A 26,718-nucleotide genomic window follows, 5' to 3' on the forward strand; every position below is an offset into this window, starting at 1 on the left:
ATGATCGCTGCTGCCATAGGCTTGCTCCAAGCTGACAGGCATTGTTTTATAATGGAACTCAGATGAAAAGGTTTTCTGTTGAACACAGTACAAGCAACAAGTTCAGTTGAACAGCTGTGGAAGAAATCTAGAGCTGCTGTGCTTATCCTGGCATTGGTGACTTAGTCACTGTGGGTTTGTCTTACTGAGAAAGTCACAGCACTTAATTCTAGAGGGTCATTTTAAATTGACGTAACTGAGCTTGTGCAAAAAGATTTCTAGGCTTTATGGTCAAAAACAATGATGTGACTGGTTTTGGCCCTGAGTTTTGCCTTTGTGCAGCCAACTTGGCGCAAAGCATGAGGTTAAGCTGCTGAGTAGCTTTATATGCATGGACAAGATCTATCAACTTGTCTGCTATTGACAGGCAACTTCCTGAGGAGCTGCTGGGGCTCAAGTATTCTTTAGTCATATCCTGAGTTCAGTTTATCTTATGTGAATTGGGAAATCTCTTAGCTGAAATATTCCCTTCCTCATTAGTGAAGAAAGTGACAATACAGCATTTGTCTGAGTGTTTTCTAATTCTGGCTTTTCTTTCCTCTGCTGAACTGGTACAGTTTCTGCATGCACTCATGCCTGAATGCTTATCTGTAGATTTTTCCATAGTTGAATAGAAAGACAAATCAAAGGTTTGCTTAACCATACAGAACAGAGGCTAACAGATAGAAGCATGTGCAAAGATTTGTGCTTAATTAACCAATGGGAGTGGCACTAGTGTAACTACGCAAGGCAGATTGACTTGAATCACTGAGTAGCAGAGATTTTTTGAAAGAGCTGTTGATAACCAGTAGGTGTGCAGTGTCTGCTCTGTGTGACTTTAAACATAGCCCTTTCTGTGCCTCATCCTCAGCATGCCCACTGACCCCTTTGTTCCTACAACCTGTTAGTCTTGTTATCTGCTGGAGTCCTAACCTTTTTTGAAGCAGGATCTTTCTCTCATTAAATGTGATGTCTAGCACAGTGTAGGCCTATCCTTCCATGAAATGTCTCAGTTCTGCTGTAAAACAAACAGCAGTAATGTAGGCGACAGGCTTTTCTCTATGCTAAGAGTTTATCTGATGATCTCCATTGGGAGGAAAAATGAACAAAACAAACCAGAATTAAATGAAAAAGCCCAGCAGACACTGTATCAGTGTATTAACAATAGTTCTTGAAAATTTTCAACTTCCTCTTGGAAATTAACCTAATTCTGGCGTGCAGTTCTCTAGATGTATTGACTTTGCCAGTTGTGTAGTGTACAAGAGTATATATTCAGAATCACAGAATGGCTTGGGTTGGAAGGGACCTCACAGATCATCAAGTTCCGACCTCCCTGTCACAGGCAGGGTTGCCAGCTGATAGGTCAAGTACTAGAGTGGGTTGCCCAGGGCCCCATGCAGCCTGTCTTTGAATGCTTTCAGGGATGAGGCATCCACAACCTCTCTGGGCAGCCTGTGGCAGCACCTCAACATCCCCTCAGAGGAAAAATTCCTCTGACATCTAATCTGAATCTCCCCTCCTTTCATTTAAAACCATTTCCCCCTGTCTACTCGTTATCTGTCTGTGTAAAAATTTATTTTTCCTCCTGTTTATAGTCTCCCTTTAAATACTGAAAGGCTGTAATGAGGTCTCCCTGCGGCCTTCTCGTCTCCAGGAGAGTTTTTGACATCTTCAGGGAAATTGTATCTTTCAAGGTTAACTTTTTTTTTTCCTCTCTTTTTCAGTTGTTTTTGATGTGTACCGAGACAGCAGGGTAAGTGAACAACAGATTGTTTATTTGCTTAGCAATTAATTGTTTGTTCTGTGGAAGCTGTACCTGAAACCCTAGTGAGAGGAGTCAAAGAATAGCTGCTTCTTCCTAGAAGTGATCCTGGCAAAAAAAAAAAAAAAAAAAAAAAAAAAAAGCTACTTGGTTTTATCATTCTGTTCCTGAATTCCTTTTCATTGTTTGATACTGTCAATGGGAGGAAAGCGATAGAGTTAGAGTTGTAAGTATGTCTTTGCCATTGATGTAACTATTCAGTAAATATTTTCTTTCAGACAAGTAGTCTGTCTTCAAGCACATAACTTTAGCTTCAGCTACAGCTGTGCCTGAATTTGTGTCCAGAGGAGGACTGTGAAGATGATCAGAGGGCTGGAGCACCTCTCCTATGAAGAAAAGCTCAGAGATGGGCTTGTACAGCCTGGAGAATAGAAGCTCTGGAGAGACCTCTTTGTAGTCTTCCAGTAATTGGAGGGATCATAGAATCACAGAATGGCCTGAGTTGAAAAGGACCACAATGCTCATCCAGTTCCACCCCACTGCTATGTGCAGGGTTGCCAACCACCAGACCAGGCTGCCCAGAGCCACATCCAGCCTGGCCTGAATGCCTGCAGGACTGGGGCATCCACAACCTCCTTGGGCAACCCATTCCAGTGTTTCACCACCCTCTGTGTGAAAAATTTACTTCAAATATCTAACCTAAACCTCCCCTCCAGTTTAAAACCATTCCCTCTTGTCCTATCACTATCCACCCTATTAAACAGCCATTTCTCCTCCTGTTTATGTGCTCCCTTCAAGAACTGGAAGGCCACAATGGGGTCTCCCTGGAGCCTTCTCTTCTCCAAGCTAAACAAGCCCAGTTCCCTCAGCCTTTGCTCACAGGAGAGGTGCTCCAGCCCTCTGATCATCTCAGTGCCCTCCTCTGGACCTGCTCCAAGAGCTCCACGTCCTTCCTGTGCTGGGGACCCCAGGCCTGGGTGCAGTACTGCAGATGGGGCCTCACAAGAGCTGAGTAGAGGGGGACAATCACCTCCCTCTCCCTGCTGGCCACCTCTTTTTTAATGCAGCCCAGAACACAGTTGGCCACCTGTGCTGCAGGCACACACTGCTGGCTCACATCCAGACCCCCAGGTCCTTCTCCACAGGCTGCTCTCCACGAGATCTCCCCCCACTTTGTATAAATACCTGCAGTTGGCCTTGTTGAACCTCATTGGGTTTTCAGGGGCCCACTTCTCCAGCCTGTCTGGGTCCCTCTGGATGGCTTCCCTTCCTTCCAGTGTGTGGACCGCACCGCTCAGCTGCTGTCATCCACAAACCTGCTGAGGGTGCACTTGATGCCGTCATCTGTGTCACTGATGAAGATGTTGAAGAGCACCGGTCCAAGACTGACCCCTGAGGGACACTGCTTGTGACCAGCCTCCACCTGAAACAGAACCATTGATCACAGCTCTTTGGCTGCATCCAGCCAATTCCTAATCCATTCTGATTGAACCATTAGAAACAGAAGGGAGACTGACTTTATAAACAGTCTGCTTGTGATAGAATAGGGGGGGAATGTCTTTAAACTAGAATTCAGGTGGTAGGAAGATATTCTTTACTTTGAGGGTGGTGAGGCACTGGCACTGCTGCCCAGAGAAACTGAGGGATGCCCTATGCCTGGAGGTGTTCAAGGTCAGGTTGGATGGAGCCCTGAGCTGGTGGATGGCAATCCTGTCTGCTTGGAACTAGATGGTCTTTAACATCCCTTCTAACTCAAGGCAGTCTATGATTCTTGGAATTTCGTTCTATTGAAGGCAATTTAGATGTCTTTAAGATGAATACTGGTATAGTATCACCAGATGGGATGCCATTCAGAGGGACCTCTAGACAGGCTTGAACTGTGGGCCCAGGAGAACCTTGTGAGGTTCAACAAATATGAATGCAAGATCTTGCATGAGGGAGAGCTACAAAGGTGATCCAAGGGATGGAACACCTCTCCTATGAGGACAGGCTGAGAGAGCTGGGGCTGTTTAATCTGGAGATGAGAAGGCTGTGAGGTGACCTGAGTGTGGTCTTTCAGTATCTAACAGGGAGCTAGAGGAAAGAAGGGGGCAAACTCTTTAGCAGGGTCTGTGGTGACAGAACAAGGGAAAATGGCTTCGAGCTTAAAGAGGATATATTTAAGTTGGATACAAGGAAAAAGTCTTTCCTGGTGAGGGTGGTGAGGCACTGGAACAGGTTGCCCAGAGATGTGGTTGATGCCCTTTCCCTGAAGACTTTCAAGGCGAGGATGGGTAAGACCCTGGGCAACCTGATGTAGCTGTAGGTGTTCCTGTTCACTGCAGGAGAGTTGGAGTAGATGGCATTTAAAGGTTCCTTCCAGCTCTAAGGATTCTATGGTAAACAGCTTAAGTGAAGCACTGCTCACTCTATGTAGTGCCTACTATAGGTGGTTTTGACAGAAATGCAGCTAAGAGTTCAGCTGGAATTAGTAGGCTATTTCAAAAAATGAGGAGGGTGATGTTTTGCTCACTAAAAGAAATTCAATAGATTCTTTGCAATTTTTCTTAAAAAAAAAAAAAGTAATAATAATAAAAATATCCCTATAGCATCTGAACTCATCAAAGTTAATCATTTGTTCAGAGTGTTCTTCAGCAGTTGAAAAAGTAACTCTTACTCTAGGATACAAAGGAACGATCATCAAGAGAGTATATGATTGTTGTATTCCCAATTTAAAGCAGATGGAAGCTATTTTTTTTTTCTGTTCAAATTGTTCCAGCTGTGGATGAGTGCTCAGCAAGTTGAAACACTGAGCATGCACATAGTGACAGAATGGGGAGAGATGTCCCATCCTAACTTGAAATGCTAGCCACCTTCACTTCTCGTGTCAACCTACAGAAACAGGTCATGTTAGCTATGCTCTAACAGCACGTACATATTGTCTTAAAGGAGTCCACAACTGAAAAATCCAAAAGCTGATTTTAGGAATGACATTCAGTCACTGAGTTAAGTTAGGAATATTTGTACTTAGTTTGTATAAAAACTTTGATTTCTGATGAAGTATTTTGTAATTGTGTAATAGTAAATCATGCCGTAGTTCGGGAAACAGAAACAAAAGAAATGTGCGATGTGGAAAATTACTGTATTGTTACTGAGCCCAGCTTTCACTGTAAGTATCCAGAATCAGGCTAAAAGCAGCCATGCTGAATGGCATGTGAAACTTACCTGCCTGGATTCAAATCGTCGGACGTGAGGATGCTGTCAGATGAAACAAGGAGCAGTGTTTTATCATCTAACCAAGCCCTGCTTTTGGGTACTCTGCCTCACAACTGAAGTGTGAAGACAGTTTATTTAAGTAAGAGGCTTCAGCCTCTGTGATCTCAAATAAACAGTGTTTCTTCATCTGTCAGGATAGAATATATCTGTTTGTAGATAACTCTCAGTGCCTTCTACCCTCGAGTCTTGTAAACTGCCAGATAATCCTTTGTGTGTCAAATCCTCCTCCTTTCACACATACTTCTGTGGTTTGCAATTGTATTATTCATTGCTCCCTTTGTATGTGAGATATAGGCAGCAAAGGAATATTGAGTATTGCTGAATCTGATTAATTTCCAGAGCCCATGCTCTTCCTTGGGCTGGTTGCATGGCAACCTCACCTACAGAATGAAAGAAATGTCCGATGTCTGCTTATTTTAAATTCTTTCAACTCTAAAATATTCAGCTTGGAGAAGCTTGTTTCCTTACTGTGGCTGTGGAAGAGAGCAAGCCACTCCACCTGTTCTGTAGTTGCTCGAGAGGCTGCAGAGTGGTCTGCCACAGGTCCAGCTTATTGAGTTGGAATAACAGTGCCCTTGTTTGAGGGCAAACTTTTCTATGGCTGACCTTTCCTTTTACTCTCTCTTCACTGAGCTCTTCTGAGCTAGTACCTGGTTTGGCAGACAGACCTTCTTTTAAGGCAGAAATGCTGTTATACAGTTTTCAAAGCTGGATGATCTGAATACCTAGCCCTAGAGAGGTCCTGTTGGAGGACCAGTAGCCTGTTTCCATTTGGATTGGCTTTTTTTGCACAACAGCTGACAAGAGTTTCAGCTCTGCTGTTGCTCCTGGTAATACCTCTTACAAGTTCTATGCCTTGTAACCATGTTCAAGACAAGTCACTGTGTTACAGAAGACCAGTGCAAAGCTTCAGGCCACTGCAAATTCACAACTCTCTTCTTGTTAACATGCAAACCAGCACTAGCATCTATCTGCCTTGTGAGCACTGTCAGTGTGCTTGCAGGTGCAGCTGAAGCTAGGGAAATGTAACAGTTTTGTTTGCATTTTATCTTTTAACTTCCTTTAAACAGTCTTTGTCACAAGCATTTCCTTTCAGCAGCATACTGCTTAATGCTTTAGAAAAACAAAACATGAAGCTGTCATGATACGGTAAATCTATCGGTTCCTGTTTTAGGATGAGGGGAAAAAAAAGTTATGCAATAACATGATTTTTTTTTTCCTATCCAGGTAAGAACAGCCTTGCTTCTCTGGCTTGTGCAATTCTGTTCTCTCATATGGTAAAGATGCCAGAAGAGTGCAGATAAATAGCTGTACTGTTGCTCTTCAGATACAGTGTGTATCACCTCAAATGGCATTTAAATCATAAAATTTGAAGTAGGACTTGAATGGATATTTTACTTAAAGAAAATACGGTTTAGTTACTCACCCAGAGCTATGCACATTCCCTTTAATGAAACCTGAGAAAGGATGCTGTTGGCCACTTTCCATCCATTTGCAACTAATGGAGCTCAGCGTAGATTTAAGATGGTCTCGAGGTGTTGCAGTTGGAGTACCACTGTCTGCAGAGAGAAGGAGAAATGTTTCTGTGAGCACCTGAGCAGACAGATGTTCCTTTCAGTAGTCAAAAATGTTTTTCAGGTTTTTTTTTTCCAGGTACATCTTTTCCCCAAGGAAACAATCTTGAATTCCTATTTATGGAAAAAAGAAGTTTCATGTATTTGGGGTGAGAAAAAGTCTTTGAGAAAGCCTGTCATGGGGAAATCCTTTATTGAGTGTAAACATTTCTGATGCAAGGAAAGATTCTCTGAACTGCAGAATGAACTTTGCCAGCCATTGCTTCTGTCTGTGATTAAATTGGTCCATTAATTTGTTTTTCTAGAGTTATAGAATGCATGTGAATTTCAGATTCCTCCTTCTGATGCCTTGGAGCTAGTGAGATGTTCCCATTAACAAAAGTAAAACATTGCTTATAATGAGAGTTTGTGACTGTGTTTCTGGGAGGAACAGAGAAGCAAAATGATAGCAGAGCTTGTCCCTTTTTGCTGTCTGTGGTAGTGGTGTCAGTTTTGGTTCACAGGTTTTCCAATTTAGCCATGCAGGTCTGTGCTGTTACACTCTTCCATAACAAGTAAGAAACAGTTCAGTTCTGTGTCCTTGCGGTTCCCATCTTCTTTTGTAGCTGTCTGTTTTAGCACTGCTCTTACAGTTCTCTGGCTTCTTAAAACTTTCTTTGAGACAGCTGTACCCAATTGATCTACCCTGAGAGGCAGACCACTACAGGTCTGTGCACAGCCAGGTTGCTATGTTGGCACAGCTCCCATTTACAAGAAATATTGCTGGTTTCATTTGTGGTGGGACTTCCCCAACCTGCATTAGTAACTCAGTATAGATGGTGACAGACTGTTTTTAGCCTCTAGCAGTTCTCTGCTGTTGTATGGGTTTATATTCGTTTCTTACTCTACAGCACTTAAATGCTGTGAGCGTGGCTTAGGTGGTGTGGGTGGAAATCTCCATGTTACTCTACGACTGAAGGCTTCAAAGGAATGAATCTACATGTTAGAAAACAGATGGCTGTGGTATAATAGTTAAAGATACATTGAAGTTTGCATCGAGACAGGATCTTTTAAAGACAGAAGATCATTCAGGAAGGAGAGTGAGTAAAGGAAAGCAAATTTTTTTAGTAACTGCACAGTTCTCAGGTGTGATTTCCAGTTGGTTTTTAATAAACAAAGTAAATCCCATCAATCCATCATCCCACTGATGTTTCAGAAACCTTCGTCTCCCTGTTTGGAAGATCTGACTTCTTCTTTATGTGGCAGGTGTTTTGCTAGTTCTCAGTACCACCTGTGTTCATATTTTGTTATGAGGTTTTTGTTTTATTAGATGACACTTCCTTGGGTAAGAAGAGGTGCAGCTTCAGCACAGGGCTATCTTGAGATGGCTCAAGGAACACAAGTCCTTTCTTGCTCCTTGGCAGACTTCTGTTACCTTTAATAAGTCATGCCAATCTCTCTGCGTACGTTCTTCACTTGTAGAATAGGCGTGCTCTTGTGCACACTACCAGAACTGTTTGACATATGAATATGTTAGAGGTATGGCAGGAAAAATTAGCCTGGACTACTAAGGGTTATATTAAAAATGCCCTTGTGGTTTTTTCAATCTATATCTGTGCAGCATCTTTCAGCTTTCATGATCTCCACCAGCAAATTGCAGGCCTTGCTCTGTATTTTTACGGTCTGTTCTGAGAACAAGAATAGCAATCCTTTCAGGCTGCTGAATGTATAGGAGTGCTGAGGTGACTTTTGATGGAAAGCAAAATACCTGGGTTTTATTTCTTTGTATTTCTTTTTTTTTCTCTTCCTTGTTCATGCTGTCTGGAGATCATGGAGGATTTCTGTGGTTTCACCTTGGCGTAGAACTGCACGTTATGTAGAGCTGAATTCAGTTTACTTGAGCTCTGTCTGATATTCTGTCAAAAATAATAATAGTAATAATAAAAATATAAAGTCAGAGCTTGCTGTGTTTTAAAACTGTTTGCCTAATGTAAAGTATGTTACAATATTTTCAGCATGTAAGAACAGATGCTTTCAGTTTTGGCATCTATTTTTGTCTCTAAAGACCAGGCATATTACAGTAGTATAAGTGCATGCATGTTCTGGCTTTATTTAAAACTATGTGACTTGTTTTAATTCTTCTGTTGTTACGTTGCAGGGTAAGATTTGGTTAATAGATTTTAATCCATTTGGAGAAGTAACAGACTCACTGCTGTTTACGTGGGATGAACTGACCTCTGGAAGAAATCTGAAAGGCGACCAGAGTGAAGGGGAAGCAACAGAACAGGTACAGCTCTGCTGCTAGGGAGCTGGCTAGCAAATCCAGAAGGCATTAGGGCCTCTGCTGCTGCTTTTTTCATAACTGAATTATGGTGCAAATCCCACTGAAGTAAATGAAAGTCCTCAGCTCTTGAAATGTAAACTCTTTGTGAGTAGAATCAATCTATCTTTCTGACAGTAGTTTATCTCAGTAAGCAGCACCTGCTAGTGTTAAATGCCTACGAGGGAATTTGTACTTCAAACCATACAAGCCCATATTGCAGTTTTGACCTCATTGTGAGGAAGATGACCTGAAAATTGCTTTCACTCAGTTCTAATGTATTTTAAATTTGTTCCACTCTTTTCAATTTCTTTTAAAATCTGTTGCTTTTCTGTTTATTTGCTTGAAGTTCTGTTTTGTTTATTCATATTTGATAGGAAGCAAGAAGAAGCTTAATTTCTGCATCCTCCTCATATTGAACACTCTGTGGGACACTTTGTCCTTTGGTTGGACTCCCTGGACTTGCAGAACAATGCCGTTTTATCCCTGTTCCAAGCTGCATTCACTGTTTGAAAACAAATAACTTCCCATTAATTTGGAGAAAGGAAAAGTCTTTTATTTCTTCTCCAGCTTCTTCTTTGTTGTGTGATTGAGACAAGTCCTCACATCTAAATGGGTTCTTATGAGTGTCTGGGTAGAAGAGAGAAAGCTAGTGTGATCTTATGAAGTACTTGCTATTTGTCTGAGAGATGACTGGTCAGATACTGTGGGCTTCTCTCTGTAACTTTAACTGAAGTGACATTATTGAGGTTATTTGAGCTTTGCTTTGGTACCATCACCATCTTCATAACATTGAAAGGGAAATAAACTATTTTCTCTTAGTCTCATGGTGCATGTAAATTCAGCGATCTCTGCTAGAAGCTGTCTCCCTTGTTAAAGCACATTCCCAGTTCCAGCTTTCCATGGAGCACCTGAATTTTGTTTTGTGGATTTATTTTTCTGGGTGCCAAGTGGTTTACATAATTTTTCTGAATGAAGAGTAGAATGACTTTTCTTCATGCTGAAGCTTGCATGCAGTAGTAAAATCTGTTGTAAAGTTACTGAACTTCCTTTAAAATGAAGTTACCTACTGCCATGCAATTAGTAATTGTATTGCTTGTCAGTTCTAGAGTATCTAAAATATATAATAGATTAAAGTGAAATTTATATTAAGTTAAACCTGCTAGAATTGAGAATTTAGAGATACTTTTGAGTGTTGTATAGAGGTATTTTTACCTTCAGTGAATAAATTGCTCAGAAAGCTTAGATCATAGTTTTGATAATACAAACATGGGTTTAAAGAAAGAACCTATGAAAAGGGGCTTAGAGGTGTTACTGTAAACTTTTTCTTTTACACACAGTCACGTAGATTTCCTGATAGCTCCATTGCTATGGCACCATTATAAATATACATATTAAACACATTTCTATCATATTTTAACTTTGAAGTGAGGAAATGAATGTATTTGACTGTTAGTAACATTTTAACTCTTGCTTTTAATTGCACGGTTTTTAATGACAAAACATAAAATTGTTAAAAAGTGCAAGGTTAGTCGACTGCAAGCTCAATAACCTCTGCTGCAAGGTGACTCAGGCACTATAATGGAGGAGTTCAAATGATGTTCCTGGTTTTACTCAGACACTGTTTTTGTCTTTTCCATCATTCTTTTCCAAAGGACTATCCAGTTTTTCGTTGTACAAACAGTCAAGTTACTGTCCAGCCCAGCCCATACCTGAGTTACCGACTGCCAAAGGATTTTGTGGACCTGTCTACAGGAGAGGATGTTCACAAATTAATTGACTTCCTTAAACTGGTAAGAGTTACCAGAAAATTTTTACTTACTATCCCTGCAAAGTGGTAACATCTAAGTGCCTGAAACTGCTTTTGTAATTAGCATAGGTTACGTGTTTACTTATAAAATGTATGGGTTGGTTTTGTATGTATGTATGCATGTATTTTCTTCCATTGAGGAAGAGCAAGCTCTCCTTTTGATCTCACTTCATTTAATTAATTTTGTCTTTAGGGGAAGCAATGAGTGTAGTTTGACAAGTCACACTCAAGAACCTTGGGGGTTTCTTTTTTTGTTGAAATGTAAATATAAATGTAGTCTAAATGGAAATATATATATTTTTAATAGCTGAAGTTGATGCATCTCAGAACTTCTTTAAAAGTTGCAAGATAAATATATTAGGAAAAACGTGATTCCTTTCTTCCTTCAATAATAGTGACTAGGGAATGTGACTCTTTTACATGTGGGGAGAGAAGGCAGGTTGCCTTCATCCTGATTACTGAGTTCTACCAGTTAGTTAATTGGGGGTGCAAATCTTGTTCTTTGGTCTAAATAAAATCCAGTAGTTTGGGATGAGGGAGAGAGCTGCCATTGCTGGAAACATTCTCTTATACCATTCAAAAATAGCTTAGAAATGTGGTCGTTGTCTAATATCCATTTTATCTTTGATACTTGTGATTTATTAGTGCTCTCACTTCACAAATTGTATTATAGAATTTAGTAATAGTTTAATATAATAGTTAACTAATAACTAACTAATAATAGTTTAGGTTGGAAGGGACCTTTAAGATCACCTAGTTCCAACCCCTGCTATAGGCAGGGAACTGTATCCTAACATTGTGAATTTTCTTTTGACAGAAAAGAAATCAGCAAGACGATGACTGAGATATCAAGAAGTGTCGCAGTGAATTGTGGAACAATTCAATCAAGAAATGCAGAAAAAGCTGTGTTTAGGGAACTATTAAGCTAAAGAAAAACTGTCTTCTATAGTCAACAAAAGAACGTAAAAGCTGGTTTATATAACAATGTAGAAAGCTTCTTCATGGAAACATGGAGGTCAGGGTGAGATCTCCTCGGATTCCAGCTTAAAGGCCATGGCACAGTGATGCAAGCAGCAATCTGAGTGCAACTGACTGCCTTCATATCACATAATGTAAAAATGGATGCTATTGAAATATGCCTTTGGACTCTTTGGTTAAAAATAGGACAGCATTTAATTCGTCTGCAGTTAAAGCATCAAGAATTCTCTGAATTTAGACACTGTCTTGCTTAAAATATAGAATAGCTACAAGGAAAAAAATTTTTTGTTCATTGTGAAGGCTGTTGCTTCTTTCATTTCGTGGAACAAATGTAACTACTAAAGCTTCCTTGAAACTTATTTTTAACATAATTATATACTAGGCATCAGCTGTGGCTTTAATATAAATAGTGAAATGTAACATGAACCTGTAATGTTAGGTGGACCGAATCTCATTTCTTTTGGATTACTTAAGAAAATGATTACTATTTTTGTTCTTAAATTCTTTCTTGATACTATTTCATGTTCTTTGTATAGAAGGAAAATTGACTAAATTGGGGAAATGGAAGCTCTTGGTACTGATTTTTTTTTTTTCCTATCACAGGGGGGTCATTTTCAGACTAAGAAGCAGCTGCCTTCTGGATGTAGGTGTTTGCATGGTGTCAGTAATGTGTTCTGTTTGCCGTATTTTACTTGATGCAAAAGAAAATTTGGAGATGCTCAGCCACTGGAAACTGGTTCCTACGTTGGACCAGTTATGTGATACTCTGTGTGTATATAAAGTTATTCATGTTTCTTGTCTTGCTCTTGCTGGCAAGTTGATGTGGCACTCAGTTACCATCTGTTCTGAGATGTTAAATCTGAGTTTAGATGTTAAATGATTTCTTACTGTCACTGTTTAGCTTCAGTTTTGAGTGAACTTTGACTAAAGATTATGTGGAATAAGAGTTCAGTTGTACCAAATATAATTTATTAAACACCGTAAATTTACAGCCCCTGTAATCTGTAGAGAATCTGCCCTACTCTTTCACTCTGAATCTCCTTATCCATAGCTTTTTGTTCACAGATTAGATGGATGCTAACTGCAGGCTGGGCTCTACCGAATTCTGTTGTACTACAGGACTTTTGAGGAGGTTTTTCTCAGCCTTATCAGAAAGGTGTATAAATGTTTCTAAATCAAGTAAGAACTTCAGAACTTAAAAATTAAAAAAGCTACCCTTTCTCTTCTGAAGTTACTCCTTCCTGGCCATAAGCTAAAGATTGTGATGATCTGATTATCTCTTATCAAGATATCACCCTGCAGTTCCTCTTCGTAACTACAGATTGTTGTCCTAAAAGATACTGAATTTTGGTTTAAAGCAGTAAGATAGCTTTCTGAATCTTCTTTTTTTTTTTTTTTTTATCATCATCACAGCTTTCAGTGCTGGATATTTAGTGGAAAATACAGTGTCAGGACTTGTTTGATGGCACCCTGTGTACTCTGAAACATCCCTTTAGCAGAGTAAACTGCAGCAATAGCCTTTTCTCAGTCCTTTACATCTTGTGTTTATTTCTCTTGAAAATGGCATCCTCAAATGAACTGATCATGGTGCAGAACTCTTAGACATGCTGGCATGATGTTTTTCTTGTGCTCTGCATTTATAGTTCAGCACTTCTAGAACAAATCCAATGGAATTGAACACCAGCCTAGGATGTGTGCCCCTAAACTGCTTCAGTTGTTTCCAGCCTGAGCAAAGTTTGTTTTTCTCCCCTGTGATGCTAAGAGATGACCACTCTGAATTAACAGATTGCTCAACCACGCTACCAAACACTGATAACTATCTTTATTTTGAGTTGCAGGAACTTAAACTTCCTTTGGGCTTAATGAAGAGCCATATAAGGAAGCAGAGCAGGAGGATTGCAGCTCAGCAAGAAGTATCAGAGAGAAGTGTTTCACAGCCAATGGCTGTGGTATTTAATCTCTCAGATGAATAGTGGGAGTCAGGATTCCAATGGCCCTGCAAGTAATACTTATGAGCAGGTAGTGGCTTAGTTCTGTTCAGTTGACTCTTCCAATGCTGTCCTCATCTTTCTGACTACCAACATAACATTTTGAGTGAAAGTTAAGATTAGAATAAGCAGCAACATGGATAATACTGTTCTGAATTTAAAAACTTCTCTCTTTCTGTCGACTTGTTTCCGCCTAAAAGGAGATGTTCTGACTTAATTTTCTGAGTGGTGCTCTATTATGTCTGAAAAGGATTCTAAAAATAGGATAATTTTCCTCAGCTCTGGGTTTCAGTGAATGAATAGCACTTGTTGGAATCCGGTCACACTGTATGGCTTGTTAATCCTCCTGATTTCATTTGACGTTGCTAGCTAGAAATTTCATGCATCTTATTCTTAAGCACTTGCACTTAGCTGATGTCCAGGGTGCAGAGCTGGCCAGAGAAAAGCTACCCAGTGAGACACAGTTCAGGTGCTCGTTTAAGCAGTGCAGACAGTCACAGTTAAAGGCTCTCATGAGACTATCGCCAGTTGAAAGAGTTCAAAAGCAGATCACTGGTAGTGGAGGTAACACTGTGGTGCAAAGCTGCCTAAAAGCACTTCCTGATACTTTTGTGTGGGCTTCAGTTAGTTTAGCTCTTACAAACTGTCCCAGTTCTGAAGTGTTGAATAGTTGGAGAAGAACAGAGGATATCTGTCAGTGAATGTAATTGCACAAATCGACTTGGCAGCTAGTAAATAATTTTAACCCCAAAGGTCAAAGTTATGCTGCTTGGTTTGTGTTTGGATAGTGAATCTGTCACTTGAGGAAATTATACTGTGTTAAAATATGTATCTCTGTTTAAGAGAAGGTGAGTCACTGAAGTATAGTACAGGGAGGGACAATAGGACATTTGATTCGTGTCAGATACTTGATAATGCTGATATTTGGAGGCTTAAGTCTAGCTGTCTTAACAATAAAAGTTTGCCTGGATGTTGAATTGACAGTGTCTTTGAACTTGATGACTTCTGTAAAGATGAAGTCTGCTTAAATTTGTGGCCGTCCTAGAATTTTATGGAATTAAAATGTTTTCTTGCCATAGCTGGCTTACTGCGTGCAGACTTGAAGCTTTCTCAAAGGCACAGAGTCCTTAAGCAACAACATGTAATTATAGATTTTTATAATAATAAAGGGATTAGCACTGTGCTAAGATACTGGGTTTTTTGTTGTTGTTGTTTTTCTTTTGAAGACTTGCTCTATTTCTGTGTGTTAACTATCGTAGCAATGTGTCCCCTGGGCACTGAGAATGTTTTGCCTGCCCTGAGGTCCTCTGAAGAGCTGATGAGGCGTTTTCCAACAGTGTATTTTGGCAGGTTGTGGGGAAAGGTTGGTTGGTCAAAAATGCTGACCAAAACTTCTCAGAACCTTGCTCTATAGGAGAGAATTTATTCTAGTTACAAATAAACATTTGGGAGAGACGTCAAGTTCTTTCTGAACAACATTTCCGCCAAGAGAGAAAACAGTCATTACCTGTTACTTGTAATCTTCAGAGCTCATGTCCAGATGCTAGAGTAGGGCTTAAAATTTTGCTTTCTGTCTTACATCAACCACAATCTGTGAGTGTGGGTTCCTGTTTCCTGAACTGAAGGATCTAGCTTTTGCCTCTGGTGCTGGTATGGAACTTTGTCCTGCCAGACTGTTGTATTTCACTGATGTAAATAAATTACTCATTGGAGCTGAGACTTTAAAAGGCAGAGAGAGAATGAAGATGAAAGTGTCTTTACAGCAGTATGGGTAATATATGAGAGGAACTCAGTATTTCTCAAAATCCAGGTTAGTGGGCATGGCAGAGATTTTTGGAAGACAAACTGGAACAAAGAGGCATGTGATTCATTCGGGAAGGATTGATGCTGAGGCACGATGCTGTAGAGCAAAAGTGTCTGTATTCCCAAGGCTGGGGAAACTAGATGTTCCCACAATAGGAAAAACAGAAGCTGATGTCCAGCCCATGGGCCTTGTGTGGCCTGACATGGCACACAGTGTGGCATTTCTCCTGGAGGTGGCTCTTCCCTATTGAGTGGCCAAGTGTGCACCCATTGCTCACAACAACCAAACATCACTGTGTGATGGGCACTGTATGGGCTGCAACCAGGGCAGTGCTAACTCAAGGTATGGCAAATAGTTGTGTGCTTTTTCATACTTTGGCTTACAGCCACGCTTTATGTGTGCTATTGCTTTTGGCGGTATGTACTTTTGTGAGCAACTGTTGTAAAGAATGAAGTACGGGAGGAGCGACATTTCGTTAAGAAAATCTCTGATAAGCACCTTGAGAACTCACTTAGACTTGCAACCCCTGCCATTGAATCAAATTGATGCATTAGTTTCACTAAAACAAGACTGCATATCCCACTAGTTCTATGTTTTTGTTGTTCTCCCTGTAGTACATATTTTACAAGGGCAGCTCTTAAAGTAATGCCTGCTATTTTATTATGTTGGCCCAGAACATCAGAGGTGGATGGTGGTGGTATGGCAGTAGAGGTTGACCTTTCCCACCAACATTCCATTTACGTTTTGTTGCTGTGTGACAGATGGCAGCAGAGGGGCAGTCTGAGAAAATGGTGTCTGACATGGAAGTACAGAAGAAGCAAAGGTGTGCCACTGAATTCTCTCATGCAAAAAAAGAAATGGTGCCTGTTGACATTCATTGATGCTTGCTGAACGTTTAGGAGACCTAACAATGAATGTGAGTGCAGTGGTGTGTTTCAGCAGCGATGACAGCAGTGGGTCACCTCTGCTGCTGCAGGTTTTGAGGAGCACGGTATGCAGCCTGTTGTCATTGCTGGTGAAGATGCACAGCTAGTGGTGCTGGCTATGTTGGAAAATATTGTCTTGTAGCTGAGAGTTTTCTCTATCAAGTAGAGTTACTGCGCTCATTATACCTGTTGTAGTTTCCATGGAAATAAGTAGGAGGTGTTAGTTTCAGAGTGACCTATATATATATGCAGCCCAAGACAATTCCTCTCCACTCACTGCTGCCTGGGCAAGCCAAAATGTTGGCCACCCATGAAGTAGTCAGATGGAGACTTTAGACATTTAGTAGACAAATGAAGTCTGGTGGAAATGGGGAGTATTTTATACTTCAGTGTCTGCTGAGAAAATAACTCTTTCCATGTTTTCCCATGTTAATGCATTTATTTCAAGAGAGCAGAGTTTGTATTTCAGAAGGTATGGGGAAGGTATGAGTCTTGTGCAAGACTCAACTATTTTGGATTACATTCAGGCTTATTACAAGTGGTTAAAAATCTTCAAGTAAGTGTCTGCACAGTTATTTGATGCTCTTGAGGAAGGAGGGAAATGAGAAACAGAATAAGGAGCTCAGAAGGTAGTTTCAGTCGGTCTGTTTGGAAGATGATGGGTGGGATAAGGAAATAGAAGAGAGCTGCTTGTTAATGGCCCGGCAGCAATCTCCTAATGTAAAGGTAAAATAGCACAGCAAGGACTCCTAAGGATCAATCAAAATGAAACTACAGAAATTGGAAGGGAAGCACATAATTAAGTGAGGAAAGATGAGGGGATGGAGAAAAAATAATGAATGATTCAGAGAAAACGGATACATTTAATGTTTTCTTCACCTCGCTTTCTTCTGACGAGCAAAAGGAGGAAATGGATTAAATTATCACAATGTGGTAGAAAAACTACACTCAGAATAGTTACTGGTATGTGGTCAGAGAGGGTATTTGAAGTGAGACCACTATGCAATTTATTGCAGGGCCTGCATTTTCTTATATAGCCCATATAAAAAAATTAGGGTTGTCACCAATTTGAGAATACATGCAGACACTTCAGAGGGCTGTAACAGGGTTTGAAACAGCTGTAAAGTGCAGGGAAAAGAAATTGCCTGAAATGAATGTGAAGAAATTTGATAAAGATGAATGCAAAGTGCTGTTCTTAGAAGGAGGCATCAGACACTCAGATACAAAATGGGGAAATTGCTGGCAGAGCAGCAGTGCAGTGGGAGTGGGTAAGTTACAGCAATAATAAGCTGTGGGGGGAGGAAAAAGGTAGGTGTCATTGTGGGCTGGCAGGAGAGATGCATGCAAGAAATGAGATCATATTGTTTGATGTTGGGATGGTGGACTGCAGTGACCAATTTTAGGCACGGTATTTCAAGAAATATGTTGATTTTTGGAGAGTGGCCAGAGGGAGGGAAGATGATTATCACACCAAAACACGGCTCATTAGAAAAGACAAGATTGGAATCTTCTGATAGGAGAGTGGCACTGAGCTCAGCATCATTTCTAAAAGAAATTGGCTGAAGTGTAGCAAAGATGAGCATGGGGAGATCTCAGATGAAAGTCATCCTACTCTGAGCCCTAAAGTAAGCAATGTGCAGAGCTGGGGACCCTGCAGGAATGGCTTGATCTTTCTTGAGACCCTTCCTCACCTCACTTCTTCAGGACTTGGTGAGAATTTCAGTCTCAGAGACGAAATTCAAACTTCACATCTCCTGTGGGTTTGCCATGTGTCCTTTCCCAGTTCTATCTGCTATCACTGATTCCAGGTGGAAGCTTTTGGTGTTCTCTTGCTTGTGTGTAGCCACCTCCATCTCCTTTGAGGACACAGTGGTTCCATCCCTTCTAGAGCACATGAGTGAAGAGGAGAGCGAATTCATCTCCAAATGGGGATAAATTTGGGTTTTCTCCCTTGCCAGAAGGCAATGAACTACGTTAAGTAGTGAAGAAAGCCAGTGTCAAGGAACAGCAATTAGTGTCTCCTGCAAACCGTGTGATTGGCATCACTGAGCTGCACAATCACCCTGTGGGCTTGGTGAGAGATTTTCTCTCTAATCTCACAGTAAGAGGAAGAAAACTCACCTGGTACTTTTTGTGCTCACCTACATCTGGGGAAGGGACAACATTTGAAAGTGAGCAGAAAATGAAGTGTGTTGGATGGCCTCTGTCGTAAAGGGTTTGCTTATTGCTTTGCAGGATTTGGTGTTCTCTGCATATCCATAGTAACAAACAACAACCAAAAAAAGGCATTATTTTCCAGTTGGTTGTAATTATAGAATATCACATGTGATGATGTTCTGTGTGTTTGTTGTGTGTTTACTTAACTCCTTTGAATGAACCTGAGATTTGTCAGGAATATTAGACTAGACTCTAGGTTGTTCTGGGGACTTTTGACTTGGTTTTGGTGACCTTTTTCCTAAGGAAGACTTGAAGACAAGTAATAATGAGTGCTAATTGCTGCTTTTTCTCCAATCAGGCCTGCCTGGCTGTAAGCTGTGATTGATGACTCTTCCCTTAGTCTCAGAGCTTGTGAGATTTATTTACTGAATTAGCCATCAGGGAAGCAGCCTGGAATTCCAAATATGAAATAAATAACTTGGCAATCTGTAGAAAACCACCTCTTCTCTCTCGCTTTCCAGATCATGCTTAGCAGTTTGCCCAGGTCTCCTCTGTCTCCTAGGGAGAAGGACCTTCTCTATAAAGTGGAGAACACCTGAGACCCACTGAAAGCAGTCCCAGCACGTGGTTGCAGCTCTACACTGTCCAAGCTCAAGGGAGAAAGCAGAGAAATGCTGAAGGATGGCAGCTGGTCCATACTGAGCACTCAATGTAGTTTTGTATATACAGCAATATGTAAAATTCAGGCATTTTGTTCTCATTTTACTTAGAATTTAAGTGTGAACCCATGATAGTGATAATTCAGCATGAGATTCTTCTAGCCATGTAAATAGTTGTTCTAGTTGTTATTAATCTCCCAAGCAGATTATCTGTGTCTCTTTAATATGGACATATAATTTCTTAGCTTCAATTATGTTGTTTCAATGCATACACCAAAGATAATTCTCCCTAATTATTACCTTGAGCACATGGCTGCAGATGCTGTTTATGTATTTTATTTTTGTTTCTGTAAGGAAATCTGCATTAGTCCTAAATTTTGAAATGTTCTTCATTTTTCTGGGGCACTAAGAAATTAGTCAGCCTACAGCTTTCATGTGCCAGGAGATGAGGGCTGTGGTGACTTTGTGGTTGCAGAATCCTCTTTAAAATTAACTCGGGAGGAAAATAGGACCCAACCCTGAAATAAATTCCAGGACTAATTCCAGGCACCCGTAAGTGCTGTGTGTAACTATCTGATGTCTGTGGCTGATGTTTATAGCTAGAGAAACAGGTTTCTCTTTGGAATGGTGTTAACCAGCTGAAGCCCAACAGTGGTGATGTGTACAGGCGTGGTGACCTTTTCTTCTGTGGTCTCTTCAGCAAAGACTTCTGATTCCCTGAGCAGGAGGCTGCTCTCTGCCCATTGTAGGGATGTCCTCCAGCAACAAATGCTGCCTTGGGTGGTCTTCAGTCTTTCTTGAGGATGGGAAGAGGAGGAGGCTTGATGTGAGGTGTGATGTTACACCGAGGTTCAGGCCAGAAATGGCAGCTGTGGAACAAGAAGAAACACTGTTTTTCTGCATTCATAGCATCACCAACCTTGGAAAAGTCCTCTTTCAGTCCAATCATCCACCTATCACCAACACTGCCCACTAAACTACGTCCCTCAGTTCAGTTAGCAGAAGTTTCACTAGAAGAAGTGTAGAGTCTTGGATGGAAAATGAGTGCTGCTTGCCTGAGTGTGCATCCATGACACCAAGGACATCTTGGTGATGGGCTGAAAACGACAGCTGCAGTCAAGGAGGAGGAGGTCTTCCCATGTGGGATGTTCCATCATACCCACTCTTCTGCAACAGCTCATGTTGGCACTCCTGGCTAATTGTGTAGGGAAGATCTCTAGGATCAAGCATCCGCTGTGAGAAAAGAACCAAAAGGAGCTGAAGCAGCTAAATACAATAAATCGTTCTGTGAATGGTAGGGCTCACAAAGTCTGGTTTCCAAAGGATTTATATCCCCTACACAGGCATCTGTTCTTCTTCAGCCTCTTATGGTCCTCAGCTGCAGGCAAGGCAGGAGACAGCCTCCGGGTTGAACTGTCTAATTATAATTTTGAGCTGTTCATGGGATCGACAGCTCACGTGCTGTCTGGTCAGCCAGAGGGACAAACAGAGCAGATAAAGGCTACAGCCTATAAGAGAAAGAACTTCAGATTTTCTTTTTGCTATCCAATCATAATTCTTCACAAAACATGCCGTTACTTCATATATTTGATTTTTAGCTGTCAGAGTTGGTAGAAAATAGCTGCTGGACAGACGGACAGCCATCATACAAGCCCTGAACCTTCAGGAATTCAGGCAACGAGTTGGGTTGCATTTTGCATTTCAATGGAGATGCATTTGGATGGAGTCACATCCATCACGCTGCCCTCAGGTCTGTGTGCGTGGCCCATAATATTTCACAAAGTTTTCCATCAGCTTCCAACAGCTTGTTAAACAAGATAATCCTGGCTGCATACTTCCTACAAATGTTTCCATTCATAGATCCAGCATGTGTTTCTCCTCGTTAGAGTCAACGCTGCTGATTCAGATATCAATTCTGTCATCAGTGAAGGGCATCTTTAAGTTAAACTAATTAATCAGAAACACAAAAGACTCTTAATGTGAGTTACTAACACATGGTAACTTCAGAGAGAAAGCTGTTTTCTCACTCTAAAGAACGTTTTTGGAATTTGGCTCCTAGCCTGTAACGTTTTGTCCTCCCGTTGGATGAATTTTTTTCAGGCCTATCCAAAAAGCATCTTCACTTTGTTGGTAAATATTTACCTATTAACACCATTTGGCAAAAACAAATATAATACTTTTAGGGAAAATTAAGATAATGATTTTGGATTCCAAGTGGCCTAACGCTGAATTCTGTCCAAGATCCGACTTCGGTAAACTCTGTTTGAAATTCAAATGGTATTTATTAGGTTTGGAAAGAACTACTCTGGAGGAATAGAAAATAAGGACAGGCAATTACTTGCATGGAGTACTGGGGTTAAAAAGGAGGGATCAGGAGGGAGACAATCATCTTGATCCAACCAATATTTGTCCGTAGGTTAAACATGGGATTTCCTTTAAGCTGTAACCTGTTACAGGCAGTGAAGCTGTGCACTTTCTGTTGGTGGATTTGTAGATTTTGAGCTGAGTCTTCTAAAGGTGAGGCTTCTTGCATGTCAAGCACAAACTTAAGCAGAAATATGCCATACCAGGACTGGGGCTTTGATATTAAAAAAAATAAAAGGAGAAAGAAAACATTCCCTATTACCTATATACTTGTAATTATGTGTCTCTGGGGTGATGAAAAGCAATTTTTCATTTCAATGTGAGTGTTGTAGCTGTGCTGTATGGCTATGTGGGTGGAGGTGCTTTGTGAACATGTATGTTTTGCTTTCTGCATGCTTATGCAACAGATTATTGCTTGATAGAGGAATCTGGGGAAACAGAGTTTGCAGGTTCTCTCACTGGTGCATCTGAAACTGCTGCAGAAACCTCATACCTCTTCTGAGAGATAGGGAAGAAGGGAGCAGATTGGCATGGCCCTGTGCTCCCTGGTGTTAAAGTTGCCATCATCTGATTTACTTCCCACGGCTGGAAAGACTTTCCTCGAGATGGCATCAGCCTGCCTAGAGATGCCAGGAACTGACCTGTCCTTGAGATGAGGGAAAATAAGCTATAAAGATAGTTCTTGGTGCAGTATTCAGAGCCAAACCCAGTGTAATAAGATGGGACCAGGGGATTCATTTGAGTTATGGAGCAGCATCTCATGTTTTGCCAGGGAATGTTCCGGTTGGATATTAGGTACAATTTCTTCTCTGAAAGAGCAGTGAGGCATTGGCACAGGGAGGAGGTGGAGCTGCCATCCCTGGAGCTGTTCAAGGTAAGGGTAGATGTGGCAGAGGGATGTGGTTAGTGGGCATGGTGGGGATGGGTTGACAGGTGGACTAGAACTAGCTTAGTGCTCTTTTCCAAACTTCATTATTCTATGATTCTATCTGTACTTGATCAGGCAAATGAGGTGTACATGGATCCAACTTCTGCTTTAGAGGGATGAGAGAAAAGCAGATGGAACTAGAAAACCCAGTACTCAGGTAACGGTGGGGAAGGATAGCTCAGCAGTTAGCTCCATCCCACCAGGCTGTCCTGTGTTGGACAGGGCTTGTCAAAGAAAATACACAACAGGGAAGTATTTTAGTTCTCTCTCTGCTTCTTTCAGCAGTGTTGCTGGAGCTCCTGGCTGGGGCAGTCTTGTCTGCAGCCTGGCCCCAAGCGCTGCCTGCAGAGGGGCTTTTAGGGATCACATCCCATGTTGGGTATGAGACTGCTCTGCGGTGGAAGACTGCAGCATTTGGGGTATCTCACTTAGAGATCTGTCTCTCACAGAGATCTGTCATTCCCACAGAAGCACACAGCAGGTATGGGCTGAGCACTGCAATCTGGGGCATTGCAGAGTGGCTGAGCATACCCAGGCAGTTATGGAGGGAATCCCCACTCTTGGCACAGTCTGCTTCCCCTTGGTTTCTCAGTATTGAGCACGTTCGAGAAACACATCTACACCATCCCTGTTCCAGGTCTTGGATTGTGTTTGGGAGCCCTTAGAAAAGGTCTGGAGTATGTTTGGGGATACTTAGCACAGCTATGTGTAGTTGCCTAAAGCAACCGCATGGAAATCTATGCTCCTTTTTGGGCGTTTCTGATGTAAGACTGAAGGTTCTGCAAGTCCCCACAAGTTCAGCCTTGGCTGTTTCATGCTGTGAGGCCACAGACTTCTCTGCCCTCTTTCATCCCTCCTCCTGGCTTCATTCATTTCCTTGCACAGAACCATTTCCGTCCTCCAAATGTCAGCTTTATTAAATTGCATTCATAGCTTATTAGGGCTTGCCAATTCATTTAAGGAAGCACAAAAGCTAATAATCCTTGTGAAAACCCATTAAAGCTGAAGAAGAAAGGCACCCATGGGCCTGCACAGATGTTTTGTGGTGGTCTGCAGCACAGAAGTCCATCTGAACCTGAAATACTCCTTCACTCAGTGAAGCTGTGCTGAACATACAGAGCCAGATCCTGGTGGGTTGTGAGCACCAATCCTGTGCAGAACTACTTGAAGCATTTTTGCTAAGCAATGCCCTCACTTGCTTTTATGGGATCTGCCAATGCAAGGCAGCAAGAGGGGTTACAGCAGAGCACTCTGCAAGAAAACAGGGTTTGGGGCAGAGGAAGGTGCCCAGGACCTGGAGTTGGGGCTCAGTACGGGCTGTGTTGGCTTTGTGTGCTTACTGTTTCTCCAGCAGCTGGAATGATGGTACAAGAAGATGAGAAGATGTTCTTGCAGCTGTGCACAGCCAGCTGAGATATGCGGCTTTAATAACAGTGCAGAACTTCTCAGCTGGCTGTGATCTTTGTCTGCATGATACGAATTAATATAAACATTGTGATGCTGTGCTGTTGCACCAGTAGTGCTGTTTTTCTCTGTGAATTAGAGACTAAATCACAAAAGCACTCACAGGTTTTAGATACTTAGAACTCAATGACTCCTTTTATAAAGGCTCTCGGTTAAGTAGCATCTAATGTAATGGATATTCCTGTCTCACTCCTGCCTTGGTTACAGTCCTTGAGGTGCTAAAGCATCATAATTCTTCAGAAAGCTTCTATATACATAATGAGAGGTAGAAAGCAATATTGTTCCCAATTGGGCAAAGAATACCTGGGGCTGCAGGCACGTGGCTGTGCACACTGCACCAGCAGAAAAGCTTTCCTGCATCGTGCTCTGATGAATGCATGGGCAGCACAGCTGTGGGGTTTTGGTGTTGTATTGACCTATGGCAAGAGCTGGGCACCCAGTGTACAATAAAGGGGAAAAAGGTTTTCATCTTTTGATGGGGCACGTAACACAAGTCATTAATTCAGGTTTTCAGTTGTGCCAAAGGAAGGGAGAAGAAGCAATGTTTTCTGATGGTTGGAAGAACAAATAGTGATTTTGTGCACCGAGAGTTGCTCACTAGCCTTTAAGCTTTCTCCCCAAACAAGAATAGTTGCCCTTTCACTTCAGATACAAAAGTGGGAACACGTGTAGTTCTCAGTACATACCTTCTTCATTCAAAGAAAAGAGGTTCTATGCTGATAAGAATCAGCACAGCTCTGGCTGTGTGCTGTCTGAGCAGCTGCCTTTTGCTGTGCAAATTCTGTGACTCCTTTAGGATTCGCTGCACAGCAGTGGGGAGGTTGCAGGCAGTGTGGCTTCAGTGAACCCATGCTTATTTGGTGCTGCCTTGGGCTGTGCTGGTGCAACTCAGGGCTTCTGCACAGAGATGTGCCTTGGGTGCCAAGGCATGGACAGGGTGTTCCAGCAGCTCTTCACTCACACTTTCAATTTGTCTAGGTAAAATTAATAATAATAAAAATCCTTATAGTCTTTTACATGTAATGCCACCTGCCTTGCAGAGAAATCCCTTTGCCCCCGATTTTCCTTCTTCTTTTAAGAGCTGGTCAAAAAAGTGATGAGTTCTTTTTTTTTCCTCTGAAGAGTTGCCAGGAGATGTACAGCTGGCTCAGTGTGGGGGGAATGAGGCAATCCAGACAGGACAGCATCATCAGGGTGGTGAGGCATTGGCACAGGCTGCCCAGGGAGGTGGAGGAATCACTGCCCACAGAGGTGTTCAAGAAGCGTGTAGGTGGGGCACTGTGGGACATGGTTAGTGGGTATGGTGGTGGGTTGATGGTTGGTTTAGATGATCTTACTCTTCTTTCCAATATTTATGATTCTATTTCAACACAGGAGCGTCAAAATTAGGATGATGTTTCTTGAAGATATCGTGGCAAAGGAGGCAGGATTTGAGGGCTGCTACCGTGATGCTTTGTGGAATGCTTTAGGGAGCATTCTTGCAGGCAGGGCAATGTGGGAGGAAAAGTGCTCATTGCATAGTTGAGCTCTGCACCCATTTTGCCAAGGCTGGAAACAGCCTGATCAAAGAGTCTCATCATGGTGAAAAGTCTGTTGCTAGGGAAGGGGGAAAAACAGGTAGAAAATGGCAAGGATTTGACAGGAGCTGCTTGAGCATCACATTGAGATAGGCACAAGTATAAAGAAACCTCATGGCAGATGGGCTTTGGCAGATTTTCAGAGTGATAGGGGTTAAGTGGAAAGGATGAAGCCTACAGGTAGGTTGTTTTCTGTTTTGTTTTTACTTCCCTTTCCAAGTCCCTTGCTGCAGCTCCTGCTCATGCAGTGCTGTACAGGGGGATGCAAAGAGGAAAGCCCTCTGGGTGCCACACCATGGCTGGGTGTCCCAGGATGGAAGAGATGCTGGATTCTGTCCTACAGATAGCACCTTTTTAGTAATTGCATTTCACAGACCATCTCTTGTTTCTGTACCTTGCGTATAGCCAGAATGCACTGCCAGTTCACCTTCTGGTGATCACAGCAATTTCCTTCTTTTTAGGTCATTGCTCTTGCAGGAGAACCCCCAAGCCACATTGGAAATAGCTGTATTTTCACTGAGCTTTGAACTCTCCCACAAACTGCCACCAAGGGCATGCTGTGCTGGCTTCAAACTGAGCTTCCACAGGGATGATGGATCACCTCCACTGAGGTGCCACCTTCATGTTTCTCAGTACACTGAGTGCCCATGCTGGGAACCATCCCACACACTTGAATGTGTTTATCAAAGTTTGATGTGAAGTTCCTTGGGATTAAACCAGCTGTTGTGCTTGCGGTCTTGCTTTAGGGAAGAAAATGCCTCGTTTGTGCCATGAATCACAGCATTGTAGAATCATTGAGGTTGGAAAGGACCTTGTTGCTTGTAGGCAAAATTGCAGATGTGTTGTGTTTTTTCTTGGCCTTTATCCACAGCATGGGCACTCCATTAGCTGTGCATGTCCCTGTTCATTGCAGGGGGGATGGACTGGATGACCTTCAAAGGTCCTTTCCAACTCCAAGGATTCTATGATTCTAATTCAAGATCAAGTCCGACTGAATAAACACTGTGAATTCAACTTAAGGAGAAGTTGGCAAGACAACAGGAAAAAAAAACAAAAACAAAAATCAACAAGCAGACAGCAGGAGCTAATGAAACTTTCTGTATCTAAGATTTTTAGCCCCTTTTCCTACCCAATATCCTCACAAAGAAAGGATCT

At 41.8% G+C, this 26,718-nt stretch overlaps 1 protein-coding gene across 1 annotated transcript in view; it reads left to right on the forward strand.

Annotated features, from left to right (window-relative positions):
• CDC123 (cell division cycle 123) overlaps positions 1-13,100 on the forward strand; it is a 35,122-nt gene extending 22,022 nt beyond the window's left edge. Inside the window, exons 10-13 of the mRNA XM_042815574.1 lie at positions 1,743-1,771; positions 8,747-8,875; positions 10,564-10,701; positions 11,536-13,100. Coding sequence (XP_042671508.1) covers positions 1,743-1,771; positions 8,747-8,875; positions 10,564-10,701; positions 11,536-11,562 — 323 coding nt within the window. The 3' untranslated portion in view covers positions 11,563-13,100. The remainder of the gene's footprint in view (positions 1-1,742; positions 1,772-8,746; positions 8,876-10,563; positions 10,702-11,535) is intronic.
• The last annotated feature ends 13,618 nt before the right edge of the window (positions 13,101-26,718 follow it).

Source organism: Centrocercus urophasianus, unplaced genomic scaffold (genome assembly GCF_019232065.1).
Source record: "Centrocercus urophasianus isolate 14NV4802_14NV808 unplaced genomic scaffold, USGS_Curo_1.0 seq_15, whole genome shotgun sequence".
NCBI lineage: Eukaryota > Metazoa > Chordata > Aves > Galliformes > Phasianidae > Centrocercus > Centrocercus urophasianus.